This window comes from Gopherus evgoodei, chromosome 3 (genome assembly GCF_007399415.2).
Source record: "Gopherus evgoodei ecotype Sinaloan lineage chromosome 3, rGopEvg1_v1.p, whole genome shotgun sequence".
Classification (NCBI taxonomy): Eukaryota; Metazoa; Chordata; order Testudines; family Testudinidae; genus Gopherus; species Gopherus evgoodei.
In genome coordinates, this window is record NC_044324.1 from 197,196,280 (window position 1) to 197,223,993 (window position 27,714).

Genomic DNA, 27,714 nt, shown 5'->3' on the forward strand with positions numbered 1-27,714 from the left:
ACGCTCGTGCTCCATACTCTTCTCTTCCTTACCCTTGTGTCTTGCCCCGACACAGAGTGGCAGGACCTCCTGCTACCTCTGGAGGGTGAGGAGCCCTGGTGGGCCAGCCTATATTCTACCCTGGTCCCGAGGACCGCCGGGGATATCAGTTGGCAGCTCCTTCATGGGGCCGTGAGCACGGCCGTGTACTTGGCGCAGTTTACCCCTGTCCCAGACATCTGCCCCTTCTGCGGCGTGCAGGAGACCCTGGCACACGTTTACTTAGAGTGCGCCAGGTTGCAGCCCCTATACCGGCTCCTCACCAATATCCTGTTACGTTTCTGGCTGCACTTTTCCCCTCACCTCGTTCTTTATGCACTCCCTATGCATGGCCCCACAAAGTCGCGGGACCTCCTGGTCAATCTCCTCGCCCTGGCAAAAATGACCATCTACGCAACCAGGGAGAGGAGGTTGGCCAATGGAGACTCCTGTGACTGGGGGGCTTGTTTCCGATCCTTAGTCCGTTTATGTATCCGGGCGGAGTTCCTCTGGGCGGTGTCCACTGGCTCCCTTCTCCCTTGACGCCTTCGAGGAGCAGTGGGCACTGTCTGGGATTCTCTGCTCGATGTCCCCGTCAGGCTCCCTTCTTATGACCCTCTGACCGCACTCCTGTCCCTGTTCTTTTATTAGTTGTCCCTCGAAATCAGTGGAGTTCTGAGATCCTGTAGATCCTCCCCTTAGGCTGGGGGAGGGATCTGTTAGCAATGGGCGGGCTTCTGCCTGCCCAGTTCCCAGAAACCGATAGGTACAGCTCCCATCCTCAGATGGTCCCATTGCTTCTGACAGCTCCGCCTCTGCTAGGCCCATCCTTAGACTTGAACTAGTGCCCTGATGCGGATCCTGCCTTTTCTCCAGCCCATTCTTACAGTCCGGACAGCAGACCTGTCCACCAGCTTATGGGCGATTCGCCAACCCTGTGTGCCTTGCTTGGCGAACTTGGCATTTGCATCAACAAAGAAAAATCAGTACTTACCTCTACTTGCAACCTCATCATTATAGGGGCGCACCTTGACTCTGTCATGGCTCATGCCTTCCTACCATGAGAGCATTTTTCTGCCCTCATTGCTCTCATTGTGAGGCTTCAGTGTCGACCATGCATGCCCGTCTGACAGTGCCTCTCGCTCCTTGGCCATATGGCAGCCTGCACCTCAGTTACACCCTTCACCCACCTTCATATGCACTGCCTGCAACAATGGCTCTGCTTAACTTGCAATCAGCAGACGGACCCTCTCACCAAACCGGTCCTTCTTGCCCTTTCCATCCTCACCTCCCTCACTTGGTGGCGCAACCCATTCTCTGTCCTAGTGGGTATCCCTTTGATGCCTCCAGTGCCACACACTACTGATGCCTCCATGGTGGGCTGGTGAGCACATGTGGGAGGCCACACGGCCTATGGCCTCTAGTTGCCCTGGGAAGCGAGAATGCACATCAGTGTCCTTGAACTCAACGCTGTTTGCCTGGCCTGCCAAGCACTCTTGCCATGTCCAGCTGCCCTCCGACACCATGGTGATCATTGTATATGTCAACTAGTAGTGTGTGCGGAGGCCATCCTCCTTTGGCATTGGTGCCTCAAACATGAGAAACCTCCACACCGTGCACCTTCCTAGTGCAAGCAACTCTCTTGCAGATACTCCTTCCATGCCAACCACAAGTGGGAACTCCACAACCCCATGTTCCGTTCCATCTTTTGTCAGTGAGGCACACCTTGCTGGGATCTCTTCGCCACTGCGAACAATCACAAACTACCTCTTTTCTGCTCATGGGGAGCCCTAGGCCCAAGCATGCAAGGATGCCCTTCTCCCTTGGACCACCGAACTCCCCTATGCCTTCCCACCCATTCCCCTGCTTCTGCAAGTCCTATGTAAAATACACCAGGATCAGGTGACTGTCCTCCATGTGACCCCTACTTGGCTTCGCCAGTACTGGTTTATGGACCTTCTTCTCTGAGTCTGCCTCCAATCTGGCTTTCCAACCTTCCTAATCCCCTGACGCAGGACCATAGCCGTATCCGACACCCCAGCCTTGGCCCTCTTCACCTCATGGCCTAGTATTTGGATAGGCCTGATGGTAGATACAGTATGCTCCGCTCCTGTCCACGACATCCTGGCACACAGCCGGCGCCCATCCACTAGAGTTTCCTTTGAAGCCAAATGACGCCACTTCACCCTTTGGTCACGTGACCACGGCTCCTCCCTGGATGACATCTATTGTGAGACAATATGGCCTCACACACTCCTCAATTCATGTCCACCTGGTGGCACTCAGTGTCTTCCTCTTTCCAGTGGATGGCTTCTCTGTTTTCCCTCACCCAACTGCTGCGTGTTTCCTCTGTGGCCTTCTAAATGTCTTTCCCAGAGTCCACAAGCCCATCCCCTTTCTGGTACCTTAACTTGGTCCTTTCTGCCCTTGCTCTCTGCTGCTCTTTGAACCTCTTGCCACAAGCTCCGTCGCTTACTTTTCCATGAATGTCATCTTCTTTGTGGCCATTACCTCTGTATGTTGCGTCAGCGAACTGGTGGCCATGATGGCAGAGCCTCCCATTACTGTCTTTCACAAAAGTAAGGTCTCCTTCTGCTTCAGCCCCAAATTTCTCCCCAAGGTGGCATCCTTGTTCCATCCACCTTTTACCCCAAGCTACACACCTCCACAAGGCACTGCGAACTCCACTCCCTGGACATATGTAGGACACTTGCATTTTACCTTCAGCACATCCGCCCCTTTCGCACCTTCTCTTGCCTCTTCGTCGTCATTGCTGACTGCTGTCGAGGCCGTGTGCTCTTCTCACAACATATTTCCCGCTGGATCTGCCACTGTATTACTGACTGCTTTACTTCCTCTCATGTTCCTCCGCCAACAAGGGTCACGGCTTGTTCCCCGCGGTCTCATGCCACCACGTCAGCCTTCCTTGCTGACGTTCCATGGCAGGACATTTGTCATGTGGTCACTTGATCCTCTGTCCATACCTTTGTCACACATTATGCCATCGCCCCTGCTGAAAGGCAGGCACTGTCATCGGACAAGCTGTTTTACAGCAGGGCTCGACTGCTGTCGAGCCCTTGCACCTATCTCCACTCTGAACACTGCTTGCTACTCTCCCACGATTGGCATCCACGTGAGGCCCATCTCTTGAAGAAGAGAATGTTACTTACTCTAATTGAAGGTTCTTCGGGATGTGTTGTCCCTATCTGGATTTCAACACCCGTCCTCAATTACCTCCACGGTGTGCTCCTTTGTAAGAGGGAACTGGAGCAGCAGCGATCTGCACAGCTTCTTAAAGCCTCGGATGCACCATGTGGTGAACGCACAGATACTACTATGAACACACCTGGTGTATGACACACATGCACACCCCCAATTGGAATCCGAATAGGGACTACCCAATTGAAGAAACTCCAGTTACGGTAAGTAACCTTCTCTTACTACAAGAGGAAGATGCACCTAGAAGTGGCAGATTGGGTCATCTTATCTCAGAAGTGGACTCCTATATGCCCATTTCTCCCCCTAAGCCAATGAAGGTGAGATTAGTAAAGAAGATTTCAAAGGAACAGGCCAGAATGATCCTGGTTACCTTCTGCTTGACCTTAATCTTGGTACTTAGACCTGATTCAGACGTAACTGGATCTTTGTCTCAAGATACCAGCATGAAAGAACATAAAGTAATGGGCATATTCTACATCAAGATCACATGCTGTTAAAATGGTCGGCTAGGCTACTAAGAAAGAACTTGTCATTCATTTTTAATGAGTAGGTGATAAACATCCTCCTAGCATCTCAGTAGAGACTTGTTGATGTCTGGGACTCGCTTGAATGAGGTTAACATATTGTTGTTAAAAGGGGTGCATCAGGACAAAATCAGCCAAAGTAAAGCACATTCTAGTGTTTCTACTCAAGGCTAATACTTAGTAAAGACAAATCTGCAGTTGTAAGAAATCAAGGTACATCTCTAATCACTGCCCCAGTAAGGTTCCCCCAGACCACCTTTCTCATTCAGTCCCTCAGTAACACACAGGTTTTTGTTGAGATCTTGTCTTGTGGGATAAAAATGAATTATTAAAAAAAATTGGAGTTTATTTAAATTGTTTTTTAATTATTTAAAATTAAATTTGAAATTATGACTAATGTTAAGGCCTAAACTTAACATCTTTTATACTTACAATCTAGAAATCTATTACAATTATTTAATTTAAATAAAATTAATGTTAAGCAATATTTATTTGTTTTCCAAAGGTTTTTAAAAAGTTAAACCACTGAACAGGTGGAAGTAACTGGGTAAAGCACCTGTTTGTAGAAGTGCTAAATCGGATTTTTAACAACAGTTGTCTCTTCTGCAGGTGTAGAGAGAATACTTGAAATTTCTTTTATTCAGTCAGGTCAGTTCAGTGACTAGTTCATTAAAAGTAAAGAAATTGATAGGAAGTTGAAAAAGCAGGAAAGCTTGTTTTCCTCTTCCAATCTCTGAACAAAAATGAAATGTGAGAGGGTGAAATCAGAAACAATCACTTTAATTCACTAACTGCAGATAATGCTTCCTTTTTTTAATAAATCAATTTTCAGTAAATCAAAATAAATCAATTTTGAATGCGAAATGTTTATCAAACATTTTTTTTCTAATGAATCTAGCACATTTTAGGTAATTTTTTTAATAAAATAAAAATATGCAAATAGTGTTTTTATGCATTTTTATTGAATTCAGTCAAATTAGTTTCCATCAAAGTAGAACATCACACAAATCACAAATAAAAATGAATCCTCCAGTAAATAAGAAGCGTATCGTCCACCATTCTCAAACAAATAGCAAAAAGAACCAAATTTAATGTTAATGCTTTATTTAGTTGCAAATCAACATGGTTTAATGGTTACCAACCTATGAGAATCAGCTTTTTTAAAGAAAATAATTAAAAAGTACAAATGTGAAACAAGATTAAAATTGATTATTTAAATCAACGCTTCCTGCTTGCGGATTTAATCATGATAAAAATCAGTGATTTATATCATTTTGATTTAAATCAATCCACTCCGGTCTGTGCCTCTTCTCACTGAAAGTAACTTACCTGCTTACTACATCTGTAACCAGAGGGATTTTGGAGCTTGGCATGCTCTCTGTGAAACCTCAGTTGTATAGTTATCAAAGTATGGTAATTCTTCAAACTGACCTGGCCTTTTTTCTCACTGTCACCATAATCTTCCTGCTATGAGAGAAAGTGGTACTGTTGTCATTCTGGCTAAGACCAAACATCATACTGAAGTATAATATCATAAGTTTATGTGAATAGGAACATCAAAAGGATGTGTATATAGCAAAGACATTCAAAGTCTTAAGTACAGCTTTTGCCAAGTGTATTACTGCTCAGTTTTTTAAAGGAGTGATGGTCATTGTGAGTGGAGACATCACACACATTTTGCAGTGAGAAATGAAAGGTCACTTTGTCATGTTCCACCTATGGCTTCTCAAAACACCATGGGATTGATCACCTCCTCTGGAGATACAGTAATTCCTCACTTAACGTTGTTGTTTCATTGTTACGTCGATGATTTATTAGAGAACATGCTTGTTTAAAGTTGCACAGTGCTCCCTTATAACACTGATTGGCAGCAACCTGCTTAGTCCACAGCCTGCAGGAAGAGCAGCCCATTGGAGCTACCTGGTGGGGGCTTGGAACCAAGGTGGGCTCGCAGCCCCACATCCGCTCCCCTAAGTTTCCTGTGCGGTAGCTGCCCAGCAGGCTATCAAGTGCCGGGAAGTTCAGGTATCCCTATCCCCACTGCTGTGTGCTACTCCTGCCCTCTGCCTTGGAGCTGCTCTCAGGAGCCTCCTGCTTGCTGTGCAGGGGTTGGAGGGGGAAGAGGGGTGCTGATGTCAGGGTGTCTCCTCCCTCGCTCTTGCCCCCCACTCGTGTACCTCATCTCCACTGAGTGGCAGTGGGGGTGTGGGAGAGACACATGATGGGGCTCTGGAAGAAGGGAGGTTGCTGGCAGCAGCTGCTGTCTCAACTTGCTAATATACTTAAAAAGGCAGTATACTTAGAATTGGTTCAGCATACTTAAAAGGGCAATGCATGTGTCTCTCTTGCACACTCTCTCTCTCTCTCTCTCTCTCTCTCTCACGAACACACACACACACTCTCTGTCAGTCGCACACACACATGCACACACACACATCCCCGGCACTTTGGAAAGTGGAGGGAGTGGTGCACTCCAATGGGATAGCGTGGGGTCATCATCATGTTCAGTTTCCGCAGGGAATATTTGCAGACACTGCCATGCATCTATTCTGTCTCTTCCCTCCATTCATGCTGCCTTGTAGAGTGTGAGGCTACGTTAACAACGTGTTAGTTCAGAGGTTCTCAGATTTTTGTACTGGTGACCCCTTTCACACAGCAAGCCTCTGAGTGCGACACCCCCCCCTTATACATTAAAACCCCTTTTAAATATATTTAATACCATTATAAATGCTGGATACAAAGCAGATTTGGGGTGGATGCTGACAGCTCGCAACCCCCCATGTAATAACCTCGCAATCCCCTGAGGGTCCCAACCCCCAGTTTGAGAACCCCTGTGTTAGTTCATCATTTAGCAGCAGGGCATTCCCTGGGAAATATCCCACTCTCTTCCATTCTCTGACCACCACCTCAACCATAAGCGAGAAGTTACTGTATTGACTCCTCCCTGTCTCCATAGAGGTGATATCAGCTTTGTAAATCAACAACAAAGACTGCCTGATATGGCAAGGACAGAGAAGAAAAAATTCTGTCTCACCATTAATTTTCTTTCTAGACTTGTGCATGTCAGCCAGCCTGACCCTCTCTGAGAGGACTGAGTTATGTCCAGAATCTTTCTGGCTTTTGCTGGCTTGTTAAATAATTTTAAAGGGACGTGTTCCTCTAAGAACCTTTCTAAATTTCTCAATCCTTAAATTTGTTGTGGAGGCTCTGCAGCAAATGATTTGAGTTGAATAATATGTGTATAGGTTTATTTATTGAAACTTTTGGAAGCTGTTGTTCTGTACAGTTCTTCCTGAGGAGTAATCCTGAACACAATCTGAGCCAAAGAACTGGTCTGACTTCAGTGACTAAGGAGATGGGGAATATCCTCACTGTGAAGAGTGTCAAGGAAAATGCACTAATGGAAAATGTTTCCATTCTAAAATGTATGGAGAAAGAGAGTGCAAAGTATGAGAGGTGGAGTACAGTACTAGCTATAGTCCCCTTTTCTCCACCTTGATGTCCTAGCTTAATCCCTAGTATATTTTTTAAAGGTAACATTTGGAATGATCAACTTTAATTCTTAGTTACCTTTTCCCCACATTAAAATAGAGATCAGGGCAAGGACATTGAGGGGAAAAGGGGGCAGAGCACATTGGGGTCATTGCTTGATAGCAATCTCCCATGTCCCCAGCACCATTCACATATCTTTTCTAGTGTCAGTGTGGAAAAACAAAGACTTTTTATTAATGGCGTTTTCTGGCAATTAACCCTTCTGAGAAAATTGTCCTGTGCTTGGGAGTTTGATGGTATTTTGTCTCTGGGATTTGGAGTTCTTGATTGCTTTCTATGCTAAGTTATGCGCCAAAAATTTAATGTCAGAATAAATTTAAAACAGCATTTAAGAGTTTTATTGAATTTTTCTATATAACGCATGTATAATAATTTAAGTATAATAATATGCAAATAAATTGGTTGCTCTAATCAAAAGGTTGAGGGAATAAGTTTAAAATTAGGATTTGAAGGATGTCTAAATCAGTGTTTCTCAAACTTTTGTATTGATGACCCCTTTCACATAGCAAACCTATGAGTGCGACCCCGCCCCCAATTAAAAACACTTTTTTTTGTAAAAATAACAGGAGTACTTGTGCCACTTTAGAGACTAACAAATTTATTTGTGCGTAAGCTTTCATGGGCTACAGCCCACTTCTTCGGATTCATGGAATGGAACATGTGTTGAGGAGATATATATACACATACAGAGAGCATGAAAAGGTGGGATTTGCTCTACCAACTCTAAGAGGCCAATAAAGTAAGGAAAGAAAAAAAAAAAAGAACTTTTGAAGTGATAATCAAGATAGCCCAGTACAGACAGTTTCATAAGAAGTGTGAGAAAGATTCAATGTTTGTAATGGCTCAGCCATTCCCAGTCCCTATTTAAACCTTTCCTTTGTGATTAACACTATTATAAATGATGGAGGCTGACAGCTTGTGACTCCCCATGTAATAACCTTGTGACCCCCTGAGACGTCACGACCCCCAGTTTGAGAACCCCTGGTCTAAGTTAATCTTAATTATAGAGTTACAGATGGTGCCCCATATTATGCCGATTATTCATGCTTACCTCTGCATGTAGATTAAATTTACTCAATGAAATTTACTGTTTAAATAAACTACCAGATTCAGGCTGCAGAGGATGTGATGATTAGTATTGTGTGAGCTTAAACAGCTTTTCTCCTTCAATTTGTAGTACTAATCATGTGTAAATAACACTCTAATCATTAGAATAGTAGGAAAAGTCAATGATTGCTTTAAATCAGAAACTGGGTAGGTTAAATGTATCAATAATTTGATGTACATTAATATTTTAATAGCAGCACCTGCAGAACAATATCTTCAGGAGAAACTGCCAGATGAAGTGGTTCTAAAGATCTTTTCCTACTTGCTGGAGCAAGATCTTTGTAGAGCAGCTTGTGTGTGTAAACGCTTCAGTGAGTTGGCTAATGATCCAATTTTGTGGTAAGTGAAAAGTTATTCCTCATTATCTTGAGATATATTGTATATGCTGCACAAAATGCCAAGTACAATAGAAAAATTAAAATGCTGGTTAGGAATTATAATTAGTTTAAATTAAAACAAATGTGTTTTAATATGCTTACCTTATATCAGTTTTATCTGTTACAAGCAGATATGCACAAGCATATCAGTTATATGTAGTTAAAAATAGTAAAACTTTTCCGCCTAGAATTATGCCTCTTTAGTAATGTTATCTGAAAGTTCAATTACTTATCTTTTAGTACCTTCCTCCCTCTTAAAGTTGGTGTGGGAATTGTATACCTTGATCCAAGATAGCAAACTCTTCCTTAAGTGTCAAGGAAGATCCTGCCTACAACCGCACTATGCTTTTTATTTGTTTGGATTTTCAAAAAGAATATAGGTGTTGCGTATGCGGACTTTTTCTCTTTCTAGGGTTATTGGGATCCTGAAAACATCTTATTTAATTGAGAACCAGTATTCCAGATTAGAAAAAAATTGAACTTGAATATCTAGGAAGACACGATTAGGTTTATCTCTGTTTGTTTCTTTATGGCTTGTAGACTCCTCTGTGTTAACCCCAAATGCTTTTGTTTTGCTTGTAACCTTTAGCTGGACCTCAAGGTGGTTATTCTTGATACTTAGGTTTTGTAAATGGGTTTTTAAAATCTAGCAATAGCCTGAGTTTTCAAATGTATTTCCTTTCTTTTTGTTTTTAATAAAATTTACCTTTTTTTAAGAACAGGATTGGATTTTGTCCTAAGAGGTTTGTGCACATGATGGTTACTTAGCTGATGGCAACAGCTGATTTCCTTTGATTTCCTTTCTCAGCTCTTCCCCGGAGGGGGCATGAAGGGGCTTGAGGGTACCCCACAGGAAGGAATTCCTAAATGCACCTTCCTGGGTTCTGAAGGGGGTTTTTGCACTTGGGTGGCGGGAGCATCTATGCATCCAAGGTCAGGGAGAAGCAGTAACCTTGGGAGTTTAATACAAGCCTGGAGTGGCCAGTATTAATTTTTAAAATCCTTGCAAGCCGCCACCTTCTGCACCCAGAGTGGGGAATCAGCCTTGACAGATGCAATTTTAATTCTTCAAATAATGTCCCTATGAGTGCTCCACTTTAGGTGCTTGTGCGTCCCTGTGCTTGTAATCAGAGACTTGTGGTACCAGTGCCTGGTTGGGTTGCACATGTGCAATCCCCATCTCATGCCACTTCAGGTGCTGTGCGACCAGGGGCGGCTCTAGACGTTTCGTTGCCCCAAGCACGGCATCATGCTGCGGGGGGCGCTCTGCCGCTCGCCGGTCCCGCGGCTCCGGTGGACCTCCTGCAGGCGTGCCTGTGGAGGGTCCGCTGGTCCGGACCAGAGGACCCTCCACAGGCATGCCTCCAAAGGCACCCTGCCTACCACCCTCCCGGCGACCAGCAGAGCGCCCCCACTGCATGCCACCCCAAGCATGTGTTTGGCGTGCTGGGATCTGGAGCCGCCCCTGTGTGCGACCAACACACGCACACACCCCTCCGCCCCCAGTTCCTTCTCTACCGCCTTTGGCTTAAGTCGGAGCATTTAGCTGCGCTCCAGAGCTTAGTCTTCCTAGCATAGCCCTTATCCTTTACTTTCTTTCCCCGTTTCTTTTTGGAAGAAACAAACAGGGAGGGAAATAATGTGTTACTCTTCCCTTACTTAGAATTTCAGGTTTCCGTTAACCGTTAATGTAGGACCCCTGATAAGGAGGGGAAATATTCCCATCAGGGGCATGCTCGGTTCACTGAGTTTCAAAAGCGGCCTAACCTGCAGGCTCTCAGTACCTATGTCAGACAGGCACTTGCAGTGTGTTTGGCTTAGGCAAGACACACATACCCCAAAAGTGCTTACACTGTCAAAAGTTAAAAGCCTGGATCAGAAAGGCCAGAGACTTGCTGCTCGAACTGCTCCTGATGGAGAAGTCTCTCCGTCTGGCATCTGAGCCAGAAGCTCGGACCCCTCCTGGACAGAGGTCACCAACAGCAGCCTCTGACAGAGGCTCTTCTTCCTCTGTGGCTCACATTACAGATCTAAAAAGATGGCTAAAAAGTGTGCTCCATCCTCACCAGATTGAGGACCAACCAAGAAATGGCAGTCCCCAAACAGAGAGACACCGTCGGTACCGACTGCACTGGCAGTCTTTGCAGTTGAGGTTCCTAGACCATCCAGTACCTTGGTACCACGAGAGCTAAAGACTCCAAGAGAGCTAGCTCTGACATAGACAATGAGGAGAAACTGAAAATCCATGCCGTGGCACCATCGGAGCAGACTAGATACCCAGCACCGAGTACATCGAGACAGCTAATGACTATGCTGTCACTTACCATTGGCACAACACAATCGATGCAGCCACCCATACTGACAATGACCACACAGACATCAGCATCGACCCTTTCGGTACTACAGCAGTTACTGCACTACTCCTGGTCTCCTCGATACCAGAATCCCCCATTCTCTACACCAGCGTCACTCCAACATAGTCAGTACCTACTCACCTTGCTGCTCCTCTCCTCCATTCTCAATCGATGAAGAAGAGAGGATGAAGGGGAAATGTATTTTCCACACTATTTTCCACCCATCCATGAACTGACCAAACTGGATCCCCCATCACAAAGGGGATATTATACTGGAGCTAAAGAGCACCACTGGTTTGGACACCCTGGGATGACACTCATGTCTACCTCACCACACTGGCTTTATGGGAACCCTTGGATGGCATATCCTCCACACTATTGCAAGCTTCCCAGCCCACCCAGTGAGAGCACATGACAGTCTTCCATACCATCGGTATCAGGACCATCTGAAACTCCGGAGGAGATACCTAGACAACCAGAGGAGACCTCTGACTTAGAGATGAAACCAACAACTCACCTATCCTCATCATTCCTTGATGACACCATCATCATTGTTACCCCATCCCCCCGCCCAATGTGGGCAGCCAATGATTTTAAACATTTTCAGGACCTCTACAGGAGGGTCACAGAATCCCTGGACATCGTATCCCTGGGGAATTATTAGTTAAATTGGAAAAGATGGGCATCAGTATGAAAATTGAAAGGTGGATAAGGAACTGGTTAAAGGGGAGACTACAAGGTGAACTGTTAGGTTGGAAGGAGGTTACTAGTGGAGTTCCTCAGGGATCAATTTTGGGACCTATCTTATTTAACCTTTTTACTACTGACCATGGCACAAAAAGTGGAAATGTGCTAATAAAGTTTGCGAATGACACAAAGCTGGGAGGTATTGCTAACACAGAGAAGGACCGGGATATCATACAGAAAGATCTGGATGACCTTGTAAACTGGAGTAATAGTAATAGGATGAAATTTAATAGTGAAAAGTGCAAGGTCATGCATTTAGGGATTAATAACAAGAATTTTAGTTATAAATTGAGGACACATCAGTTGGAAGTAACGGAGGAGGAGAAGGACCTCGGAGTATTGGTTGATCTATGGATGACTGTGAGCTGCCAATGTGATATGTCCGTTAAAAAAGCTAATGCAGTTTTAGGATGCATCAGGCGAGGTTTTTCCAGCAAAGATAAGGAGATGTTAGTACCGTTGTACAAGGCACTGGTGAGACCTTATCTGGAATACTGTGTGCAGTTCTGGTCTCCCATGTTTAAGAAGGATGAATTCAAACTGTAACAGGTTCGGAGACGGGCTACTAGGATGATCCGAGGAATGGAAAACCTGTCTTATGAAAGGAGACTGAAAGAGCTTGGCTTGTTTAGCCTAACCAAGAGAAGGTTGAGGGGAGATATGATTGCTCTTTATAAATATATCAGAAGGATTAATATCAAGGAGGGAGAGGAATTATTTAAGCTTAGTACCAATGTGGACACAAGAACAGATGGATATAAACTGAACACTAGGAAGTTTAGACTTGAAATTAGATGAAAGTTTCTAACCATTAGAGGAGTGAGGTTCTGGAACAGCCTTCCAAGGGGAGTAGTGGGGGCAAAAGATATATCTGGCTTTAAGACTAAGCTTGATAAGTTTATGGAGAGGATGGTATGATGGGATAGCCTAATTTTAGCAATTGATCATTGGTTATCAGCAGGTAAGTATGCTGGGTTGGGATCTGAGTTACTATCTATATCTATATCTATATCTATATATTCTTTCCTGGGTGCTGGCTGGTGAGTCTTGCCCACATGCTCAGGGTTTAACTGACTGCCATATTTGGGGTTGAGAAGGAATTTTCCTCCAGGGCAGATTGGCAGAGGCCCTGAAGGTGTTTTGCCTTCCTCTGCAGCATGGGGTACGGGTCACTTGCTGGAGGATTCTCTGCAGCTTGAGGTCTTCAAACCACAATTTGAGGACTTCAATAACTTAGGCGTAGGTTACGGGTTTGTTATAGAAGTGGTGGGTGATATTCTGTGGCCTGCATTGTGCAGGAGGTCAGACTAGATGATCATAATGGTCCCACCTGACCTTAAAGTCTGAATCTATGAATAACAACATAAGTTCCTCGACATCGTCCATACATCGACATCTTCCAAAATAGCTTTGCCCATGAATGATGCAATCATGGAACCCCTTATGTTCATTTGGTAGACTCCAGCAACGATCCCTCCCTCCTGCAATAGATCTGACAGAAAATATTATATGCACAGACAACAGAATTTCTCTGTTATCCCTATGCCCAATTCTTTGGTGGTGGATGCTGTTAATAAGAGGGGCAGACAATCTTACCACCAAAACATCCCATACAACAACAATTGGAAGAGGCCCTGCCTCTTTGGCTGAAAGGCCTACTCCTTGGCGACACACCACCTTCGGATTGGCAATTATGAAGCAAAGCTGGCAAAATATGACCACACAAACTATGAGAAGTTATCCAAATGTATTGAATTCCTGCTGGAGGAGAAAAAAGAACAGTTCAGAGTCTCCTAGGGACAGCTGATCTCCAGGATGGCATTACAGGCTGCTTTGGACTCAGCAGATACTGCTGCGCAATCTACAAATACTGCAGTAGTCATGAGACAAGTTTCTTGGTTGTCTCTCTGTAGTCTCCCAAGGGAGATGCAATCAGTTATGGAAGATCTGCCTTTTGATGGGCCTAAGCTCTTTGCGACTGAGATAGATGGGTATCTGCACAGGCTTAAGGACTCGAGGGCAACACCGATGTCCCTGGTCATCTATACTCCTAGGACAAAGAGATGACAAGGAAAGTATTACGGCCCACACCATATTCACAAACACACAGGCAATACAAGCCACAAGGCCAAAAACAGCGGCCCACAAAGAGATGACAACCTCCACCTCAATCTACCACTTCTCACCAACCTTATTCCAGACAGCAAGTTTGAGATGTTGGTTGAGAGTCCAAGACCCTCTGCATCTGTCAGTGCTGGAACTTTCTTCTGTCTCTCAGCCATTCAGAGATCATCTGACTCCATACTACTCAGTTTGGCAATCCATCACTACAGACAGATGGCTGTTGGAGATAATTGATATTGGATACTCCGTCCCATTTACTTCCACCCTCCCTCTCCCTCCATCTTCAGGAACTCCTCTCACGAAGACCTACTGTGACAAGAGCAACAGAGTCCTGTGGCATCTTATAGACTAATAGATGAGACTGTGACAAGAGGTAACCCACCTTCATCCCTCTAGGAGCAGTAGAACCAGTACCAACAAAACACAGAGGGAAGAGTTTCTATTCAAATTACTTCCTCTCTCAAAAAAAAAAACCAAGAGGGTGGAGACCATTCTCGATCTCTGATGGCTCAACAAATTTGTCAGACACCAACATTTCAATATGGTCACAGTGGCCACCATAATTCCAGCACTAGAAAGGGGGAACTGATTCTCGGCCCTCGACCTTCTGGATGTAAACTTCCATGTAACAATTCACCCATCACATTGAAGGTTTCTTCAATTCGCTCTAGGACCAGATAACTTCGAATACAAGATTCTACCCTTCAGACTGTCCACTGCTTCCCAAGTTTTCTCAAAGGTAATCGCAGTATTCACATCGTACCTGTGCAGGAGAAGAATCATATTTCCATATCTGGACGATTACCTACTGAAAGTGCCAAATCAATCAGCAACAATAGAGGCCACCAAACAAATGGTAGCTCTCTTTACACAATTAGGTCTCCAGTTAAACACTCAACAATCAACCCTCACACCAGTACATTGGAGCCTACCTCAGTTCACCTGAGGCAACGGCCTCTCTACCAAGGCAACAGTTCTAACTCTAACAAAGCTATCTTCCACAATACTAAAAAGTCCTCAGACAAAAGCCGGGACTTGTCTACAGTTACAAGGCCACATGGCTGCAACGGCTTTCGTTGTCCAGCACGCAAGAGTCCACATGCGGACCTTGGAGGCATGGCTCTGTACACAGGACTCCCTAACAAGGCGCAGCATAAACAGAAGCCTCACAATGCCAAGCGCAGTGAAAGACTCACTCTCCGAGGCCAGGGAGCACATCTGAATTCTCATTTTGCCCAGGGCCGCTAGTCCCCAACCGAAGCCCTGCTACACATAAATCTCCTGGAATTACAAGCCGTTCACAACGTGTGCGTCCAGTTTTTACCCATGATCAAGCAGAAAACCTTCCTCCAGATCATTAATCAAGATATTGAACAAAACTGGCCCCAGGACCAGCCCTTGGGGCACTCCGCTTGATACTGGCTACCAACTAGACATAGAGCCAATGATCACTCCCCGTTGAGCCCAACAATCTAGTCAGCTTTCTATCCACTTTATAGTCCATTCATCCAGCGCATACTTCTTTAACTTGCCAACAAGAATACTGTGGGAAGACCGTATCAAAAGCTTTGCTAAAGTCAAGGAATAACACAACCAGCACTTTCTCCTCATCCACAGAGTCAGTTATCTTGTCATAGAAGGCAGTTAGGTTAGTCAGGCATGACTTGTCCTTGGTGAATACATGCTGATTGTTCCTGATCACTTTTCTCTCCCATAAGTGCTTCAGAATTGATTCCTTGAGGACCTGCTCCGTGATTTTTCCAGGGACTTAGGTGAGGCTGACTGGCCTGTAGTTCCCCGGGTCGTCATCCTTCCCTTTTATAAAGATGGACACTACATTAGCCTTTATCCAGTCATCCGGGTCCTCCCCCGATTGCCATGAGTTTTCAAAGATAATGGACAATGGCTTTGCAGTCACATTCGCCAGCTGCTTTAGCACCTCGGATGCAGCGCATCCAGCCCCGTGGTGCTCGTCCAGCTTTTCTAAATAGTCCTCAGCCACTTCTTTCTCCACAGAGGGCTGGTGAGGACTTCTTCCCCATGCTATGCTGCCCAATGCAGAAGTCTGGGAGCTGACCTTGTTCGTGAAGACAGAAGCAAAAAAAAGCATTGAGTGCATTAGCTTTTTCCACATCCTCTGTCACTAGGTTGCCTCCCTCATTCAGTAAGGGACCTACACTTTCCTTGACCACCTTCTTGTTGCTAACATACCTGAAGAAACCCTTCTTGTTACTCTTAACATCTCTTGCTAGCTGCAACTCCAAGAGTGATTTGGCTTTCCTGATTTCACTCATGCATGCCTGAGCAATGTTTTTATACTCCTCCATGGTCATTTGTCCAATCTTCCACTTCTTGTAAGCTTCTTTTTTGTTTTTAAAATCAGCAAGGATTTCACTGTTAAGCCAAGCTGGTTGCCTGCCATATTTACTATTTTTTTTATACATGGGATGGTTTGTTCCTGCAACCTCAATAATAATTCTTTAAAATACAGCCAGCTGTCCTGGACTCCTTTCCCCCTCATGTTATTCTCCCAGGGGATGCTGCCCATCAGTTCCCTGAGGGAGTCAGAGTCTGCTTTTCTGAAGTCCAGGGTCCATATTTTGCTGCTCTCCTTTCTTCCTTGTGTCAGGATCCTGAACTCAACCATCTCATGGTCACTGCCTCCCAGGTTCCCATCCACTTTTGCTTCCCCTACTAATTCTTCCTTTTTTGTGTGCAGCAGGTCAAGAAGAGCTCTGTCTCTAGTTGGTTTCTCCAGCACTTGCACCAGGAAATTGTCCCCTACACTTTTTCCAAAAATTTTCTGGATTGTCTGTGCACCGCTGCAATGCTCTCCTAGCAGATATTAGGGTGATTGAAGTCCCCCATGAGAACCAGGGCCTGTTATCTAGTAACTTCTGTTAATTGCTGGAAGAAAGCCTCATCCCCCAGGTCTGGTGGCCTATAGCAGACTCCTACCATGATATCACCGTTGTTGCTCACACTTCTAAATCTAATCCAGAGACACTCAGGTTTTCCTGCAGTTTTATACCGAAGCTCTGAGCAGTCATACTGCTCTCTTACATACAGTGCAACTCCTCCACCTTTTCTGCTCTACCTGTCCTTCCTGAATAGTTTATATCCATCTATGATAGTACTCCAGTCATGTGAGTTATCCCACCAAGTCTCTGTTATTCCAGTCACATCAGAGTTCCTTGACTGTGCCAGGACTTGCAGTTTTCCCTGCTTGTTTCCCAGGCTTCTTGCATTTGTGTATAGGCACTTAAGATAACGCACTGCTTGTCCCGCTTTCTTGGTCTGAGACAGGAGTCCTCCCCTCTTGCACTCTCCTGCTCGTGCTTCCTTCCGGTATCCCATTTCCCCACTTACCTCAGACCTTTGGTCTCCTTACCCCGGTGAACCTAGTTTAAAGCCCTCCTCATTAGGTTAGCCAGCCTGCTTGCAAAGATGCTCTTCCCTCTCTTAGTTAGGTGGACCCCATCTCTCCCTAGCACTCCTCCTTCTTGGAACACTGTACCATAGTCAAAGAATCCAAAGCCTTCTCTCCAACACCACTTGTGTAGCTATTTGTTGATTTCCATGATTCGATGGTCTGTACCTAGGCCTTTTCCTTCCACAGGGAGGATGGACGATGGACTTACTCCTCAAACTCCTTTATCCTTCTTCCCAGAGCCACATAGCCTGCAGTGATCTGCTCGGGGTCATTCTTGGCAGTATCATTGGTGCCTACGTGGCGAAGCAGGAAGGGGTAGCGATCCAAGGGCTTGATGAGTCTCAGCAGTCTCTCCATCACATCATGAATCCCAACTCCTGGCAAGCAGCATGCTTCTCAATTTTCCCAGTTGGGACGGCAAATAAATGATTCAGTCCCCCTGAGGAGGGAGTCCCCAACCACCACCACTCGCCTCCTTCTCTTGGGAGTGGTGGTCGTGGAACCCCCATCCCTAGGACAATGCATCTTATGCCTTCCAATCATGGAGTCTCCTTCTGCTCCCTTCCCTCAGATGCATCATCTAGTCCACTCTTCGCATTAGTACCTGTGGAGAGAACATAAAAACGGTTGCTCATTTGTATCTGCATTGCTGGTACATGGACGCTCCTGTTTCTTTTTCTGGAGGTCACATGCTGCCAATTTCCCTCACCATCCTTCTGTCCCCGCTGCGCAGTCTGCTCTGATTCTTCAGAATGTTGTGCTCGTAGAAGTATCCCTGACATCTGTCCAGGAAATCTTCATTTTCTCTTATGCAACGCAGAGTTAATAACTTGTTTCTCCAGACCTTGAACCTTCTGTTCCAATATGGAGACTACCTTGCACTTTGTACAGACGAAGTTGTTTCTGTCCTGTGGAAGAAAGACAAACATGGCGTATCCTATGCAGGTCACAACGGCCGATTGCTCACCATCCATATCACCTTTCTTCTAAGGGCTTCCTCAGCTGTTGTGGCAACTGCTCAGAGGAGCCTGCAAGTTGAACACCTCAGTGGGCTTTCCCCTGGTGAACTCCTAGTCAAACTCCCTCTGTTAGCCTCTCCGCTGTTTGCCACTCAGCTGGTTTGTAGCTGATTTGCCTTTTTATAACAGTCAGGCCCACTCAAGGCCCACCTGAAACAAAGCACTCCCAATTCACACTTTTCAAACAAACAAGCACACAAATTGACAAACTGACAAACTGTCCCCGCAACAGACACTCAGAGATGACCTGCTCCAAAGAAGTGCAGAACCTTTTACTGAATAGTCGCAGAGCAACTATCTGTCACACACATCTACACAAATTCATGGTATCAAAAGAGGCAGATCATATCGATCTCGTCTCACTTACCTATTATTCTGGACTATCTACTCAACTCAAGGAATCAGGACTTTCAGTGAGTTCAGTCAAGGTACACCTCTCTACCATCACAGCATTCCACCACAGAATGGACAGAATATCCATTTTCGCGCATCCCATCAGCCAGTGCTTTCTCAAGGGCCTCAACATCATCTACCCTGCCATTGGACCTCAATTTAGTGTTCTGGGGAATCACCAGACACCACTTCAAGCTGTTATCTACATGTTCTCTCCTTCACCTTTCAATGAAGGTGGTCTTCCATGTTGCCATTACTTCCGCAAGGTGGATAATAATACTTGGGGCCCTCATGACTGATCCACCCTACACAATATTCTCCAGAGATAAAATTACCCTCAGGCCGCATCCTAAGTTCTTACCCAAGGTCATCATTTCACCTCAACCAACCCATTCACCTGCGAACATTCTACCTGAAACTACATAGGGACAGATGGGAAGCCATACTGTATACTCTTGATTTACGCAGGGCCCTGGCCTTTTACCAGGACCAGCTCTAGGCACCAGCAAAGCAAGCACATGCTTGGGGCAGCACAATTCCAGGGGCAGCACTCCAGCCATTCTATTTTTGTAAGTTTGTTTGTTTTTTATTTGGGCAGTTGCACTCTTGGAGCTTGGGGCAGCTTGGAGCCAGCCCTGCCTTTTACACAGACATAATAAGGTCATTCCTCAGGACTCTGAAACTGTTTTTCTCAAACTGTTACTGTCAATATAACCTGCAGCCCACAACGGGGATTTGCACATACTCTACCAGGGAAATATCAACCTGGATAGCTTTTGTAAACAGTGTTCCCATTACTGACATCTGTAGAGCTTCAACCTGGGCATCAGCCTATGCATTTATGCAACATTATGCATTAGAACAACATATAACATCTAATGTAATGTTTGGGCTCACTGTACTGTCATCTGCCATGACTTCAACTCCAAAGACCCTTCCTTCCACTGGAGGGCACTGCTCTGAAGTCACCTAAAGTGGAGCACCCACAGGGACAGCACTGGAAAAAGAAGAGAGAGTTACTCACCTTGTGCAGTAACATAGGTTCTTCAAGATGTGTGTACCTGTGGGTGCTCCACTACCCTCTGTCCTCCCCTTTACTTTGGAGTTGCATACTAAATACTCTGTAGTAGAGAAGGAACAGAGGGCAGGCTGGTCACACAGCGCCAGATCACTGCTTAAAGTGGCACAAGACGGGAATGACGCATGTGTGACCAAACCGGGCACTGCTACTACAAGTCTCCGATTACAAGCACAGGGGCACACAAGCACCTAAAGTGGAGCATCCACAGGGACACACATCTCGAAGATATGTTGCTGCACAAGGTGAGTATCTTTCTCTTTGCACTACCAAATGCAGCGTGTCATGTACTCATGCACTAGGATATTTGGCAGCTGTTTTTGGGGTGTGGTGGTGAACATCAATAAAAAGAATAGCAACATTTTAAGAGAGGTTATGCTGCTCTGTCCTTTCTGTCCTTATGTAGGCACACACTTCAGCTCTGAGTCAGCAGAGCACGTAACCACATCCTTTAATCTCTCTATTTAGAAAAGTATGTAATGTGCTTAATATTATGCATGTACCTAAGTCTTTTGCTGACTTGAGCCTTTAAATGTGCACCAAATGCATATTACAAAATGCAGCAGTGTCTCTTCTCTTCAGTCTTCAACCAGAATTGTTTTAACTTAAAGCCACTTTTACTCGTTAATTTTATAAGCCCCAGTAAAATATTTTTGGTTTTAAAACTTTGGGTTGAGATCTTTGAAAATACTCAATATTGGCCAAACTCTGAAATCTATGGAGTTTTGCCATTGACTTCAATTAAAGTAAAATAAACAGTGAATGCTTTTGAAAATTCCTCCCTTAAGGTTTTAAATAGGTTTGTTGTAGTTGTGATACACCTGACTTATAACTTTGTACCATTTAAATACATTCTTAATTTTCTGTTCTGATTATTTTTTGTGAAAACATTTTTTTGTTTAGGAAACGACTGTATATGGAAGTATTTGAATATACACGTCCAATGATGCATCCAGAACCTGGTAAATTCTATCAGATTAATCCAGAAGAATATGAACACTCAAACCCCTGGAAAGAAAGCTTTCAGCAGCTGGTATGAATGTTGTCTTTTCACATCTCCAGAAAGATTACATATTGTAATTTAAAGACAATTTGTATAGGTGAAGTACCAGATTTCAGTAACTAAACCAATATGTGCAGGATTCCCTCAACAGCCAGAGAGAGACTAGTTGCATGCTGTTTTTCTTAAAATCTTGAAAGAAAAAAAAGTTGTGCGTTGTTGTTGTTTTTTTTGTTTGTTTGGGGTTTTTTTGGGGGGGGAGAGGAGGACTCCCTTTTTTGTATTGCTCCTTTTAGCTTGTTTATGCTGGGCAGTCAATACACGGGCAAAGTTACTGAAATATTGAGAGAATTTTACATTTGCAAGTCACCTTTTAAAACACGGTATTCCTGTCAAGCTTTGATGGTGGTGTAGAAGGTTTGCAGCTTTATGGTGCAATATTATAATAAATCATGATTTAAAAAATCATTGTACCTGTCTGAAAAAGGTGCCTGTATCTGAGTAACTTTCTTTGACCACTCTTGGCAGAAATTTGACTTCCTGTGATGGAGCTTCTGGTGAGCTTACCAGCTCAATGTTTCTGGGCGTGAATTGAGGTTCTTGTTAGCATGTTTGTCATTGATTCTATGGAGCTTTGTCATAGCCCTTGGCTATGTATTCTTGTTGTCATAATGGAACTGACTCATTAATATTTGGTGCACTTTCCTTAGTAAGCTCAGAATACATTGACAGTAGCATTTGGTCTTGAACGAGAGGACATTCTAGCTTATGTACCGGGAGTTTAGCAGCAAATCATCTTTTAAGGCCAATGATGGGAATTCTAATCCAAAATATAAGAATGGGTGGGCACCACACTTTCCAAAATGTGTGTAAAGGAGTAATAAAGTAAGATACTGAGTTCAGTTTATTAATATTTATAATAGTATTCACATTCTAAGATTGTTGAATAAGGGCATTTGGTTTGGCTATAAGTATGGGGCTAATGGTTAGCCTAGAAAAATCAGGTGCAAAGCTACAAGGAAATTGAAAGATTTGTTAAAATAAAATCTCCACCCCACTTTGGTAATGTGACAGGTGGCCACAGAATGAAAATGGGGGATAGGAAAAGCTACCATTTTGATAAGATGAGAATTCTGCTCCCTTTTTCTGACTGTCGCCTTACGCAATCAAGCGCTTTTTAAAAGAAAGGATCGTGTGTTTTTTTTATACCTTTTTTTTTTTTTTTTAAATCCAATCCTTGATGTTTAAGTAGAGGAATACCATGTAAAAGTGAGGAGGTGATATTGCCATCGTATACAGGACTGGTCAGATCATTACTGAAATGCTATGTCCAGTTCTGATGTCTACACTTTAAATAGGATGTTGAAAAATTGGAAAGGGCTTGAAAAAGAGTTACGAGAATAATCTGAGGTCTGAGAAAATGTGCCGTAGATTGAGGGACTAAAGAAGCTCAGTATCTTTTGTTTATCCTAGGGAAGGTTAGTAAGAAGTTACTTGATCGCAATGTGCAAGTACCTGCATGGGGGAAAATATTTCTGATATCAGAAGGCTCTTTAATCTAGCAAACAAAGTAATAACATCCGTTGGCTGGAAACTGAACCTAGACAAATTCACACCTAAAATAAGGCACACATGTTTCAGAGAGGGAGATTAACTATTGAAACAACTTACCTACGGATTCTCCATCACATGAAGTCTTTAAATCAAGATTTAATGTTTTGTAAAAGATATACTCCAGCTCAATCAGAAGTTATGAGTTTGATGCAGGAATGACTTAATTCTATGCCCTGTGCAGGAGGTCAGATAACATAGTTGTGATGGTCCTTTCTCATCTTAAAAATTCTGAATCTTTTATTGCTTGCTTAATGGTTGATATCAGTATTAACATTACAACTTCTTCCTTGGTCCTAATTAACATTTTAAAAATACTTGGTGGAAATTCCAACTCATGGAGTCCAGATGTATAATGAACACATTTTCAAAATATAAATTATGTTACAGAACCTATCAAACTATTACAACTATACCCTTTTGATGATTTACTTTCTAAAATGTTTATATATACGTGTGTATATATACACGTATACAACAAGCTTGCTTAGTTATAGGTTTATCTTGAAATATTTTCTCTGTTTCAGTACAAAGGAGCACATGTAAAGCCAGGCTTTGCTGAACACTTCTATAGTAACCCTGCAAGATATAAAGGAAGAGAAAACATGTTGGTATGTTTCTGAATCACTTTATATGAATATTTGTATATCTTTCTCATCCATTTTTTTTTTTTTTTTTTGCTAAACTCATGTTTGTATTTTGTTTTTTAGTACTATGACACCATTGAGGATGCCCTCGGTGGGGTTCAGGAAGCTCATTTTGATGGACTTATCTTTGTTCACTCTGGTATATATACTGACGAATGGATATATATCGAATCTCCAATCACTATGATTGGTGCAGGTATTTAATTTGAAATCTTTATCTCAATGTGTAACCTTTCTTGTCTCTTAATAGCTGTGTTACAAAAATCTTAGAATATAAAGTAGCATGCATAAAGATTTTTCTGTATCATCCAGTCATCATATGTATCTTCTGTGGCAAGAGTGTGTGTCACTAATAGAGACAACTGGAGTATGTCTTGTTCTCTTTCAACCAGACAAGAAGCCACAGATCAGAATGAAGCAATTTACACTCTTGGCACACTGTCTTTTTCTACTTTCTGCAAGTAGGCTGTGCAGTTTTCTTCTTGCCTCACTTCAGAAAGCAGCTGATGGTTCTGACAGAGGTGCTGTCTCTGTTTGTTAGTTATTGCTGTATCTGATTTTCTTTATAATGGAGAAGAAACGAGAGACTTAAAAAAAAATTACTTTTGAAATATTGCCTGCTCTACACTGCAGCTGAGATGCTCAGTCCTCTTTCATGGGACCTGTTTATATGCAGAGCTTCACTGTGTCTGTAGAGCAGACGCCGTCAGTTTTTTTGCGATCAGCTATTGACCATAATGGAAGAAGCCCAAACAATTTGTGCAACACATTAGGGCCCTCCTAGAGTCATCTCTTCTGCCAGACCATAGATTCATCCTAGAGAAGGTACCTGTACTCGAACACAAGAAGCCTGGGAAACAAGCAGGAAGAATTGGAAGTCATGGCACAGTCAAGGAACTATGATGTGATTGGAATAACAGAGACTTGCTGGAGTAACTCACATGACTGGAGTACTGTCATGTATGGGTATAAACTGTTGAGGAAGGACAGGCGGGGGAGAAAAGGTGGAGGAGTTGCACTGTATATAAGAGAGCAGTATGATTGCTCAGAGCTCCGGTATGAAACTGGAGAAAAGTCTGTTGAGACTCTTTGGGTTAAGTTTAGAGGCAAGAGCAACATGGGTGGCATCTTGATGGGCTTCTGCTATAGAGCATCAGACCAGGAGGATGAAGTAGACAAGGCTTTCTTCAGACAGAAGTTTCCAGATCACAGGCCCTGGTTCTCATGGGGGACTTCAATCACCTTGACATCTTCTGGGAGAGCAATACAGCAGCGCACAGACAATCCAGGAAGTTTTTTGGAGTGTTGGGGACAACTCCCTGGTGCAAGTGCTGGAGGAACCAACTAGGGCCATGCTCCTCTTGACCTGCTGATCACAAACAGGGAGGAATTGGTAGGGGAAGTAGAAGTGGGTGGCAACCTGGGCCATGAGGTGGTAGAGTTCAGGATCCTGAAAAAAGGAAGAAAGGAGAGCAGCAGAATACGGACTCTGGTCAGAAAAGCAGACTCTGACTTCCACAGGGAACTGATGGGCAGGATCCCCTGGGAGGCTAATATGGGGGAGGGGGGCAAGGAGTCCAGGAGAGCTGGTTGTATTTTAAAGAAGCCTTATTGAGGGCGCAGGAACAAATCATCCCTTTGTGCAGAAAGAATTGCAAATATGGAAGCAGACCAGCTTGGCTTAACAGTGAAATCTTTGGTGAACTTAAACACAAAAAGCAAACTTACAAGAAGTTGAAACTTGAACTGATGACTAAAGAGTACAAAAATATTGCTTGAGCATGCAGGGATCTAATCAGAAAAGCCAAAGCACAATTGGAGTTGCAGCTAGCAATGGATGTGAAGGGTAACAAAAAGGGTTGCTACAAGTATGTTAGCAACAAGAAGGTGGTCAGGGAAAGGCAGCTGAATTGAGGAGACAACTTAGTGACAGATGATGTGGAAAAAGCAGAAGTCATAGAATCATAGAAGATTAGGGTTGGAAGAGACCTCAGGAGGTCATCTAGTCCAACTCCCTGCCAGACCTTAAAAACTTCTAAGGATGGAGATTCCACCACTTCCCTAGGTAACCCATTCCAGTGCTTCACCACCCTCCTAGTGAAATAGTTTTTCCTAATATCCAACCTAGACCACCCCCACTGCAACTTGGGACCATTGCTCCTTGTTCTGTCATCTGCCACCACTGAGAACTGCTGAGCTCCATCCTCTTTGGATCCCCACTTCAGGCAGTTGAAGGCTGCTATCAAATCCCCCCTCGTCTTCTTTTCCGCAGACTAAATAAGCCCAGGTTCCTCAGTCTCTCCTCAATGCTTATTTTGCCTTGGTCTTCATGGACAAGGTCAGCTTCCAAGACTGTTGCATTGGGCTGCACAGTATGGGGAGGAGGTGCGCATCTCTCAGTGAAAGAACAAGTTAAGGACTATTTAGAAAAGTTGGACATGCACAAGTCCATTTGGCCGGATGCCCCTGAGGGAGTTGGCTGATGTGATTGCAGAGCCATTAGCCATTATTGGCCATTATCTTTGAAAACTCTTGGAGACTGGGGGAATCTTGGATGATTGGAAAAAGGCAAATATAGTTTCCATATTTGAAAAAGGGAAGAAGGAGAGTCCGGGGAACTACAGACTGGTCAGCCTCACCTCAGTCCCTGGAAAAGTCATGGAGCATGTCCCCAAGGTGGCAGTTACTAGATCTAAGCTGATAAATAAGCTTAGGGGTTATCTCATGCAGGTCCCCACAATTGTACCCTAAAATTCAGAGTAGGTGTGACACCTTGACAACCTTAAAGGAGGGAAACAGATCAGATAGATAGATCATAGAAGATTAGGGTTGGAAAATACCTCAGGACCAACCCCAACTAAATCATCCCAGCCAGGGCTTTGTCAAGCCAGGCCTTAAAAACCTTTAAATATGGAGATTCTACCAACTCCCTAGGTAACCCATTCCAGTGCTTCACCACCCTCCTAGTGAAATAGGGTTTCCTAATATCCAACCTAGACCTCCCCCACTGCAACTTGAGACCATTGCTTCTTGTTCTGTCATCTGCCACCACTGAGAACAGCCTAGCTCCCTCTTTGGAGCTCCCCTTCAAGTAATTGAAGTCTGCTATCAAATCCCCCCTCGTCTTCTTTTCCGCAGACTAAATAACCCCAGTTCCCTCAGCCTCTCCTCAAAAGTCATGTGCCCCAGTCCCCTAATCATTTTTGTTGCCCTCCACTGGACTCTGTCCAATTTGTCTACATCCTTCTGTAGTGGGGGGACCAAACCTGGACCCAATACTACAGGTGTGGCCTCACCGGTGCCGAATAGAAAGCAATAATCACTTTCCTCGATCTGTTGGCAATGGTCCTACTAATGCAGCCAGAATGCCTTTGGCCTTCTTGGTAACAGGGGCACACTGCTGACTCATATCCAGCTTCTCGTCCACTGTAATCCCCAGGTCCTTTTCTGCAGAACTGCTGCTTAGCCAGTCAGCCCCTGACCTGAAGCGGTGCATGAGGTTTTTCCTTCCTAAGTGCAGGACTTTGCACTTGTCCTTGTTGAACTTCATCAGATTTCTTTTGGCCCAGTCCTCCAGTTTGTCTAGTTCATTCTGGACCCTGTCCCTACCCTCTAGCATATCTACCTCTCCCCTCATCTTAGTGTCATCTGCGAACTTGCAGAAGGTGCAATTCATCCCATTATCCAGGTCATTAATAAAGATGTTGAACAAAACCGGTCCCAGGACTGACCCCTGGGGCACTCTGCTTGATACTGGCTGCCAACTACACATTGAGCTGTTTATCAAAGCCATTGATCGAGCCCAACAATCTAGCTAGCTTTCTGTCCGCCTTATAGTCCATTCATCCAATCCATACTTCTTTAACTTGCTGGCAAGAATACTGTGGGAGACCGTATCAAAAGCTTTGCTAAAGTCAAGATATCTCACATCCACCACTTCGCCCGTATCCACAGAGCAAGTTATCTCATCATAGAAGGCAATCAGGTTGGTCAGGCATGACTTGCCCTTGGTGAATCCATGTTGACTGTTCCTGATCTGCTTCACCAACTCTATTTAGAGTAGCACAGCAACAGGAACTACTGCAGCTGAAGTACGGCTACTGTAATAGTGGTTCAAGGGTAGTGGTCCTTGCCTCTCCATGGACAGCGGGAGGATTCCTTCCCCTGCTGATGTACCAAGCACAGCTGTATGGGCATGATTCGCGGAAAAGATTAAGAAGTAGCTCTCTCCTATTTACTTAGCAATGCCATTGTATTGTAGAACTACAAAGAATACCAAAGTCCTTCATTTCTTTCTTTGCAATATTCCCTCAGGTTAGTTGTTTTGATGCAAATCTGGGTGGATATTCTTAGGGTTAGTCTAAACATATTTTTGTACTGCTATAAGTATATTGGATTGATATAGTTAGTGGTACAACCCTCTGGAGTGAATGTAGTTTTACTGCTATAAAGGTGCTTATCAGTATGGTTTAGTCTCATAAAAATTTCTAAACTGATATAGTTATAGCAAT

The 27,714-nt window shown here is 44.1% G+C and overlaps 1 protein-coding gene across 1 annotated transcript in view; it reads left to right on the forward strand.

Annotated features, from left to right (window-relative positions):
- Positions 1–27,714, forward strand: part of FBXO11 (F-box protein 11) — a 177,984-nt gene that overhangs the window by 87,878 nt on the left and 62,392 nt on the right. The window contains 4 exon segments of the mRNA XM_030557758.1: positions 8,615–8,759; positions 20,849–20,978; positions 23,084–23,167; positions 23,267–23,399. Of these exon segments, the coding sequence (XP_030413618.1) occupies positions 8,615–8,759; positions 20,849–20,978; positions 23,084–23,167; positions 23,267–23,399 (492 nt within the window).